Below are 10,069 nucleotides of genomic sequence, written 5' to 3' on the forward strand. Positions count from 1 at the left end.
GACTACGCCACTGTTACGTGGCTTATTAAAATTCGACAAAATGACTAATTAGTTCGGTCAATAAGTTGGCCAAGAATACGACAGCCTGCTGCTCTTATTAAGTGGAATTATGACGGAACTGCTTGCCAGTGCTTGGTGCACGATGAAGCGGGTGCGATGCGTGTGCCGCGGAACACAGACGACACGTACATATCGACCACAGAGTCGAATCAACTATATGAGACGCTATCATTAATATTGTCATAATGGCCCGGATTGAGCCGGCGGGCTACCGGGCAAAACCCGGTGGGCCGTTAAAAATTCGAGAGATTCGGGCCTGCTCGAAGAAATTTTGAATCAGAGATTTGGGCTGGACTAGGCGGACAGCCCGGTAAGTAATTTCTTCCCAGTCCGGCGCTGTTGTCATTAGGTTTGTTCGTTTTGAAAAAAAAGTGTACACTAATTAGTGTAGTGTCAGGGGAAAGTGTAAGGGGTGTGATCAGAAATCTGTTTTTAAAACAAACGTTTTTGGTGTAGATCAATTAGCTGTGATACAGAATCAACTATATTCGCTGATAAGAAATGATAACAATCACCTACACCGGCTACACCTGCTCTTGGGTCAGTGTGAAGAAAGTGTACACCGATGTAACACTTTTTTAAAACAAACAGGGTGTACAACTACACAATTTCAAAACGAACGCTTTGGTGTACACTTATTGTGAAAAATTGTACACTTTTTGTCAAAACGAACAAACCAATTGATTATAAATACTAGTACCTATTTATAATCGATGATATTACGTACAGCTATGAATATTGTACATTTGTACCTATAAAATATGTTTTTTTCATTCTTTTATTGTCCATAACGTCTCACCCAATTAGCCGACTACTCGTTTCGCCGACGCGTAAACCGGTCTCTGGTAAACATGGAAAACGTTCCAATTCGCCGACAAATCGTAGGTTCACAAAATAACTTTAACACAGAGGAGGAGCAAGGACCATATAAACCACCTTAAATGATGGCATTCATCTATTAATATTTAATACAAATCTGTTGGTAGACCTAAGCCAAATATTTGTATTTTAATCAATAAACTAAAAAACAAACGTCACGCTTGACCTCATGGTATTGCCGTTATTAGGTATACCTACAAAAAAACGGCAATCGCCAATCGGTCATAAGGGATGACAACTAAATATAAAAAAAATAGAAGAAAGATATTATTTGCAAAAGAAATGTCTAAATTTGAATGACATAATAATACATTATTTCCAAAGAACATTTCAGACTACAATTTAGGTTACAAAATGGTACGGTTTTCAAGTATAATGGAATAATGTTCCATTTTCATCTTGAAAATAGAAATTTGTAAGATAAAAACATTTATTATATTATAATATAGATAGTTGACTTGAACTATGTTCTTAATTTATACAAATACCTAATTTAAAACAATAAAATAATATATTTTTAATTTTAAACTAAACATAATGGGTCGACGAATTTACTTGTCGGCCAATTGGTAGGACTGTAGGACACAGTCTCCATATGCCAAGTAGTCAGGACGTAGATACTACAACTACAGAATATAAAATGTTGTGGCGATACAGGGCCCGTATCACACCACAACAGTTCCACAATGTGTTTAATATGTTATATTCGGTATTATCAAAAGTGTTGTGGAGATTGAAAATTGTACAAACATGACGTAGCAGTCGTGTAACCGCGAAGCTATAGGTAAATTGTTATGTTAATAAACCCTCGTCCCCACGATCATTATTAACAACATTATTATTACCTACTTCATATTTTTTAGATTTAGCTGAGATTTGTGGTTCTCAACTTTCACATTATACTTTCTCAAACAACATGCTTAGAACTTATTTGTGTGGATAAATTAGTTAAGTTGACATTTTGACGTTTCCATTAATTATATAGATAAGATCATATTTGATAATAATATTTAGTCGTCTAGATAATGCAAACACTGCTTTGCTTACCTAGTTACCTATATATAAAGGTACTTTATGCTTTTAATTTTTGTAATTAGTTTTGCACGTCAAGTACCTAATAGCATTGATTAATCATTGACTTAATAAACGATAGTATATTATCTTTGTGTTATCATGGCATGGGAATGTGTACAACCTTGTTCAAAAATGTGTTCGTGGAAAAATCGTCAATTTCGTATTAACTAATTGTGTCTATTTTCTATATTAATATAATTATAGTGTATTAAGTGTTTAATAGTGTGATATAGTATACACTGTACCTATATTCAATTTCGACTTTGCAATACATTATGTCTGCGAATATTGATATAGCTGAAAGTGCATGTTTTCATCAAATTTTTTTGTACCTACTGCACTCGAATATTTTATAATCTATGAATTAAAACAATATTATTAATAGACGGTCATAATATGGTTATCATTTGAATACATACGACGCACGTATAATATACAAGACCATGTAGTAGGGACTTCGGATCGTGTTTTTTTATTTTTTTAGATAACCACCGAATATTTACTCAATTAAAGACACGCGGGTGTGTACAATACGCACGTTTTATCCTACTCGATGAAGAAAAAACGCCGATAACTCGTAATTATTACAATAACGGCATAGGAATAATATTATTAAATCATTGTACCGCCACGACGAGAATATTTTTTGCTACCGTTCTGGTGCAGTCCGTGCGCCGACATGATCGTTTTGGCGCTGATCGCCGCCGCCTTCATGAACGGTAACCACTTGTACCGAATTATTTGTCATAAAATGTCATAATATTATTATTATGTGACCACTATAATTATCATAATTTTTTTTCTCTATCGGTCGCATTTGCGGCATTTATTTCAAACTCCGTTGTCCACGTGGCGTGTGTGAACTATTGGAACGATGATCGCGTACTTCCACAATATCAGGCGATTGGCTGACGGTGGTGGCGCACACGCAAACGTACCTCGACGGAGAACATCAACCACAGTTTTCGCACCACCGACCGCGGCTGTCCTGCTCGTCGTTCTTCGATGAATTCAAAGCGCAATTATTCTGGGCCATGGTCGTCGGATACGGTATATACTTTGGCTTTTGCGGGTACTTGGAAGTGAGTGCGTTTTCGCATAATATTATTGTATATCCCACGCAACGGTCCGATTGATTTTTCGTTATTCGCGTGACTCTTCGTTGCAGTGGAAATACTATGTAAAGGGACGTGGCAAGGAGGCTCAGTGGAAATGTCAACCGAACCGGCACTTGCCCAGACACCTGGTCTGGGATCAGATCAAATGGGGCTGTATAGGTCTGATGGTGACGAACGCGGTGTCCGCGGCTGTGGCCACACACGTCAGTTGCGGCGGTTACAGCAAAGTTTACATCGGATTCGGCCAGTACCCGTGGTGGTGGTGGATACTTCAGTGGCCAGTGATATTCTTCCAGCAGGTGGGTCGTATAGTTTTGAAATAGCTGAACAATATTACACAGTTGATGCGTGGGAAAATAAACGTTTCTATATTTGAACCTATAGATTATATATAATTATGTTTTCATTTATAAGACTTGTGGATATTTTTTTCCGACTAAGTGAACTACAAACTGTTGTGGATGTTTTCATATAATTATCGTATATTTTATCATATTGTCGCATTAAAATTATTTTTTTTTACTTATATTTAATTTTTAACAGTTTTTATACGCAATTGTAGTATACAATATCATATATTAAGTATAGCTTTCTGAAATCGTTGCTATTAGAACGCCATATTGATAAAGATAAATTATTCATGGTAGGAACTCATATTTTTATGTGAAATTGCATCATAGTATGGGATTTGCTACGATGTTAATAATAAAATCGATACGTTAACATCGTTAATGTATAAATCGTCTATTAAATTAGGTAGTGTGCAGCAGTGTTTTCCTATACAAGTCTAAAATGCGTATTTGTCCGTACAGGATTACGTGACTTATTGGATTCATCGGTCGTTTCACTCAAAGTTTTTGTTCAAACACTTTCACAGCATCCACCATAGGTACTTCCAGCCTACTCCGTGGTCGGTGACCGCCATACATCCGTTGGAGTTGACTACCGTGCAACTGGCCATGGTCGTGCCAATATTTATTTATCCCGTGCATTGGTGTGAGTATCTCTAAAGTACTAGCTGTTGTGTAAAATATAGGTATATTATTATGGTTTTACTCCGACCCGCGTTAGATACATTAATAAATTGTCTAATAATTGGCTACTGCGGTCTTATAAAGCCATATATGGTACTCCCGAATTAAATGTATTCAAATTTTTCTTCACAGTTCCGTTTTACGGATTGGCTCTTTACACGTACTATCACGGTATCGTGCAACACTCGGGAATCGCTTTCAAGGCGCAGTGGTGGCAGCCCTGGCAACCGGATTGCATGTTCCACGACAACCACCATCAGTACTGCCACGTCAACTATGGATTTAATTGCTCTATTTGGGATAAGGTCTAGAATATAAAAAAAACTACGTGTATAGGAATAAGAGACTATAATAATCGAAGAAAAATCGAAGAAAAATCTTATCGACGTGAACCGCATTTTGGTTTTTTAGATCCACGGATCCATGAGAAAGATCGATCGTTGTTACAGCGAGCACACGGATTCTTGGGGTTCCGGACGACCATTGGCGGACTTGTCAAGTAAAGAACGGCACCGAGAAATTCAGGAGAGGATCACCGAAAACCCAATGGCTTACCGCGAACTATTTAACCCGTACTTGTTGAAAGATGTCGACGGTGACGTTTAATAATAATTGCAAAGGCTATTATTTACGTCATCGTTGCCAATGATTTGGGTCGACCTCTCTTCTATTTATGTATATAAGATCTAGACTAATGTTTAAATTAAATATGGGTTGTGACTTGCATTTAATAAATTCAGTATCTGCACTGACACGTTATTAAATATTAATAATAACAAAAATGTGTGCAGTGTTATTTTTTGATTCCTCAACTAAACAATATTCAATATAATATGTACTTATAAAAGAAAATTGATAAATTACTGGAGTATCAGGCTGTAGACCTGAGTGCTGTGCGTATGTATACTGCAGTATAGGTAGGTACTGCATGTTAATTATCATGATAATTTCAAATTTGTATGGAATACAACTATCTTATAATATTACCAATGCAGGTATAATATATTGGCGAAAACGGGAATTAAACACTTATTCAAATTGGCAGAAACGTTACATTCCAATTGTAGTATTGTACTGACTATCCTAGTTATCGGATAAAACTTCTGAAGACATATTTTAATTCATAACAAAGTTTACTTGAAAATGACTTTTCTTTTTTTTTAAATCAAACTCTTATAAGATTTTCAAAGTTAGATTTTTAAATTTTAAGTATTAAGAACTTATAATTATCATTTTATATTTATAATAATTAAGTAAAAATAAATAAATTATGTAAGAAATTCAATTTCAAGTTATCTTCACGACGAATTCAAATACCAATTTGTTTTCGGACATTTTCTCGGATTATTAGGTTGGTTAATACCTTTAATAATTTTTTATGACATGCATGCCCTTGGGAAATGTACTATATTGAGCTCCTAGAAAACATTGGGCATCGAGTCCCCTTAAAAAAAAGCAAGGTTGTTGAAATATAGGTATGTAATATATTATCTATTCTATCTATATAATCGTGAAATAATAGTAGGTTACCTAATTTTAGTTGTACCTAATATATGTCTAGGTATATATAGATACTTACATGGTCCTTGGGGGATTTTGAACAGCAGAACAGAACAAATGCATAGGTACCTATAGTTATTTTTGTAATTACTCTAGTGAAAGGCAATAGAAGAACTGGGAATCTCGCAAATGTAAGTGGGTATACATGTAAAAAGAGCTGTGTCCATAACTTTTTGCTTTTATTGAAATTTAAACGTGTATGAGCGTATTTGTAATTTCTATACCTATAAACCTATTATCCACTCTTATTGTGTAATCAACCAATCGTAGTTATAACTTATAAATTATAATTTTTCATAAGTAAGTTTCAATAAACGTGAATACGCAAGGTACACAAAAAAAAAAAGATAATTAGATAACACTTTATCCAATAAGTGGCCTACTCAATGAGAGGTACACTCGACTCCTACTGTACTGCAGCACTACAGAAGAGCGTTTACCTACTTATTTTTAGAAATCCAAACTACAGTCTAGAATTAAAAATAAGTAGGTGCATTTCCCTGGCACCCCTACTTCCGAATTTTGAATTCAAACCAAGGGCTTTCGTTTGTGCTACGTTTGTGCTGGATTGTGCTCGAATTTCATCGTTTGTGCTGCAACCCTTAAGGAGTTATAAGGAATAATGATTGAGGGTGCCCGGGAAACGACTGCACCCCCACTTCCAAATTTTGAATTCAAACCAAGGGCTTTCGTTTGTGCTGGATTGTGCTCGAATTTCGTCGTTTGTGCTGCAAGCCTTAAGGAGTTATAAGGGATAATGATTGGGTGTGCCAGCGAAACGACTGCGCCCCCACCTCAGAATTTTCAAATTTAAATTATGCCATTAGTTTGTGCTACGTTTGTGCTGATTTGAGCTCGAGTTTCATCGTTTGTGCTGCAAACCCTAATTAACTACAGGGGATCATTAGTGGGAAAAGGTGGTATAGAACTATAATACAACCTCAACTCAAAATTTTGTAACTTCAAATGAGCCAGTTATAGCCTGATATCCAACCATATATTTGACCGAGGTGGGGGGGGGACACATCACGAATTGTTTGGTCCAAATCCTAAGCTTATTTATTTTGTACTCTTTGTCCCCTTCGTTCCCTGATAGCATTTTGTAATGATAATAATATTATTATAATTACGAATAATATTATTATGATGTTATAATAATATTTTTAGTCAATCATTTGCTATCTGGGTTATTATTGCTTTGCTCAGACAAAAATTATAAGCCTTTCTTACGAGGGTATACTCTGGAAATCCTAAAACGAAGACAGAGTTTTATCGGAAATTGCTTGTGGTTGAAAGGTAAAAATTATCCATAGGTATCCATTAATTATTTATCGTAGTTTTTAGGTTCAAATAATTTAATTGTAGGAGTTTGATTTTAAAATTTACGTAATTGTAATAGATTGTGAAAACAAAAATTCTCAAATATAAGTACGTTTTTATCTTCAAAAAACTACCTATTAGAAATAACTGAAGAGCCCTTTGAATAATTTTTACTTTTACTGAAAAAATACACATCCCTAACTGTTGGATCAAAAACCAAAACGAATAGTGTAAAAATGTTAACCTGGACAAAGTTAACAATTAAGTTCAAAATGTAATAAAATTACCTAATAGTTTAATATTGATTAGTGATTATAGATACTTATTGACTATAGGTACAAACAATTATATTCATATTATGAATTACACCAAATCTGTAGTGGCCAAGATAAGAATGTATATAGGTACTAATTATAAAATATATTATACCTGGTACACCTACTGTATTTATTAATCATTTTTTCTTCAACTTAATGTGTTTGGGTTCTAAATTACTATTATACAAATAATCTATTTTTTTTATGCTTGGAATGTTCAACTATATATTGCCTTTAAGTATCTAAATAATGTGTATATATTGCTATTTGTATTATGCTAGGTGATAAAAACTTTCTGAATACATAATTGTGATTCTTTATTTAATTTAATCTGAATCAATGAATGGTTGATAGTTAAATAAGAATTAAAACAACGTGATTTTTCGAACATGGCTGATTGATGAATTGAAATACTTAATGATCAGAAATCAAAAGAAAAAGTATTTAAAAAAGAGTAATGTAGCACTTATAGAATTTAATGTATAGACAATAGTTAGCATGTCTTACCATTTGTTGGTACTCTGTATACGGGTGATACCACAAAGTGGTACACTGGTGCCCAACGTGGGGCTTAAGAGTCTCATGCTCTACAGACTGAGCTAGCCGTTAGAACAACTTAGCAGTTGTGTTTTAGTATATACACTATACAGGTGAAAAAACAGACTTCTAAGTCGAAAAGGGGCCGAGCACTGGTCGACCAAAAATCGAAAACAAACGAAAACATAATAATAATAAAAAAAAACATGAACAAAAGGCTCATATTCGTAAAGAGCGGAGGATGCGTATCAAAATACTGTGATGATAGGTACCTATTTAATTTGTCATGATTTTAGGTGTGTTCATTTTATTCCTGGAGAAGTCAGGTGATACAGGCATAGAACTAGTAATAAGTAATAACGAATAATATTAAAGTGGAGGTTATTTTGTTCCAAATTATATTACATTTCTATTTATAGTCGTTTTAAAATTAAATACAAGTTTAGATAAATCGCTTATGGATTTTATTTACTATTAATGTATAAACATATTTGTTACTGTAAAATGATTGTTGCTCTAATACAATTATCATCAATATTGTGTTAGTTTTATTTAATATGATTAATGACATCTGTTTTTTTAATGGACTTTATACTTAGTGGTGGTCTGCAGATGGACGTCAAAATTATGTAAAAATAAACAATGGTTATAATCTGAATATTATTACACTCGTCGGAAAAATATCATATAGATTTGATTATGCATTATGTATATCTATTAATGTTTAACAACAACAGTTTTACACTAATTAATAATTATTATACCTACTAGTAAACTAGTTTGGGTAACTTATACAATCATAGAGGATTTATAACTTATATCTAACTCATTTTTAGTTTCCATGTCATCTTGTTTCAATTTTTCATTGGATTGGAATAATATTTTTATTATGCTATATATGTATATAAATTAATATACAATAGTTTATTCTAGTACAAAACGCGATCATTATACTAATTCTGTCGGGCTGCGTTTGAATATTCCTCGTTGTAATATATTACATTATTATCACTTTACAAGATTTAATATTCCGGCGATATATTATGTTTCCGTCGTCGCCATTGCCGGTGTGGGACTGCAGTAATTTTCTGTTTCAATTTAATACAGAGTTCACACACACACACATCAACACTCCACATCTCTATTATTCCACGTTACATTGCACAGCATATTATAATATTAATATGTATATAGTATTATAGTACCTATTTGTGTATGCCGTATCTGTAGTTGTTATAGTGTTCGTTTTTTTTCGTAAGGCTCTACACGAGTTAAGGTGAGCACTTTGCTATTAACACGTTAATCATGTTGGCGATATTAATCTAGACCGGCGTGTGCGTATCCGCCCTGAACGCACTCGGAACTGCCCCCCAGGCGCCTCATAAATTCGCAAATCCTCCGTAGACCTAAAACGAATATAGTGTACAGACGCACAACAACGTAAGCGTATAGATAAATATAAGTATGTGTATGTGTCTGTGTGTCTGTATTTATATATATGTATGTATATGGAGACAGTCAGCGGTGTGGTGTTAGCAAAGAGAAGGAAAAAATATTCACGATATGTAGGTACACGTAATGCGGCCATAAATTACGCGGCGATCGCGCCGTGGAAAATAATAATAATAAAAAAAAGAGATACTTGCTGCCGCAGTGGTTCCCAAATGTAGCGAATATGTCGTATAATGTGTGTGTGTGCGTGTGTGTGTGTGTGTGTGTGTGTGTGTGTGTGTGTGTGTGAGACGATCTTTTGGGCGCGGTATAGAGTTGTAGTAAAAGAAGTTGAAGTAAAAAAAACGCGTTTTCGACAAAAACTGAGGTTATTGCGTGCTCTCGGAATTGAGAAATAACCGGAAGGATAGGGGAAATGGCGTTTTTATTTTTATTTTCTTAATACCCGCACAATCTTCTTTTTCTTACTGGCCTCCCGCGGGTGTATTTCCAATATTTCTTCACCGGAGACATTATACCGATCCCACTGACCATTCCGACAACCGATTTCCAATTACTTTTGGCCATAACCCTGTATGTATCGCCGTATATATATACATGTGTCAGTGTGTGTGTGTGTGTGTGTGTGTGAGAGTGTATCGTGATCACGTCACTATCCACACAGGGCTTATAAGACGATAAACCGTTTCAATTGTCTTTATTGCTATTGTTGTTCCTT

At 34.5% G+C, this 10,069-nt stretch overlaps 1 protein-coding gene across 3 annotated transcripts; it reads left to right on the top strand.

Annotated features, from left to right (window-relative positions):
- Positions 1-1,454: 1,454 nt before the first annotated feature.
- On the top strand, positions 1,455-4,932 carry LOC100163267 (probable Delta(7)-sterol 5(6)-desaturase). 3 transcript variants are annotated; one of them, XM_008188474.3, is made up of 7 exons: positions 1,455-1,723; positions 1,803-2,732; positions 2,914-3,095; positions 3,182-3,430; positions 3,944-4,127; positions 4,298-4,470; positions 4,577-4,932. In XM_008188474.3, exons 2-7 carry the CDS (start codon positions 2,693-2,695, stop codon positions 4,769-4,771), a joined length of 1,023 nt encoding a protein of 340 aa, XP_008186696.1. In that variant the 5' UTR covers positions 1,455-1,723; positions 1,803-2,692; the 3' UTR covers positions 4,772-4,932. The 3 variants fall into 3 exon arrangements, with proteins under 3 accessions (XP_008186696.1, XP_016662911.1, XP_001947459.1); XM_016807422.2 differs by having other exon boundaries at positions 2,498-2,732; XM_001947424.5 differs by having other exon boundaries at positions 1,455-2,732.
- The last annotated feature ends 5,137 nt before the right edge of the window (positions 4,933-10,069 follow it).

This window comes from Acyrthosiphon pisum, chromosome A1 (genome assembly GCF_005508785.2).
Source record: "Acyrthosiphon pisum isolate AL4f chromosome A1, pea_aphid_22Mar2018_4r6ur, whole genome shotgun sequence".
Lineage (NCBI taxonomy): Eukaryota > Metazoa > Arthropoda > Insecta > Hemiptera > Aphididae > Acyrthosiphon > Acyrthosiphon pisum.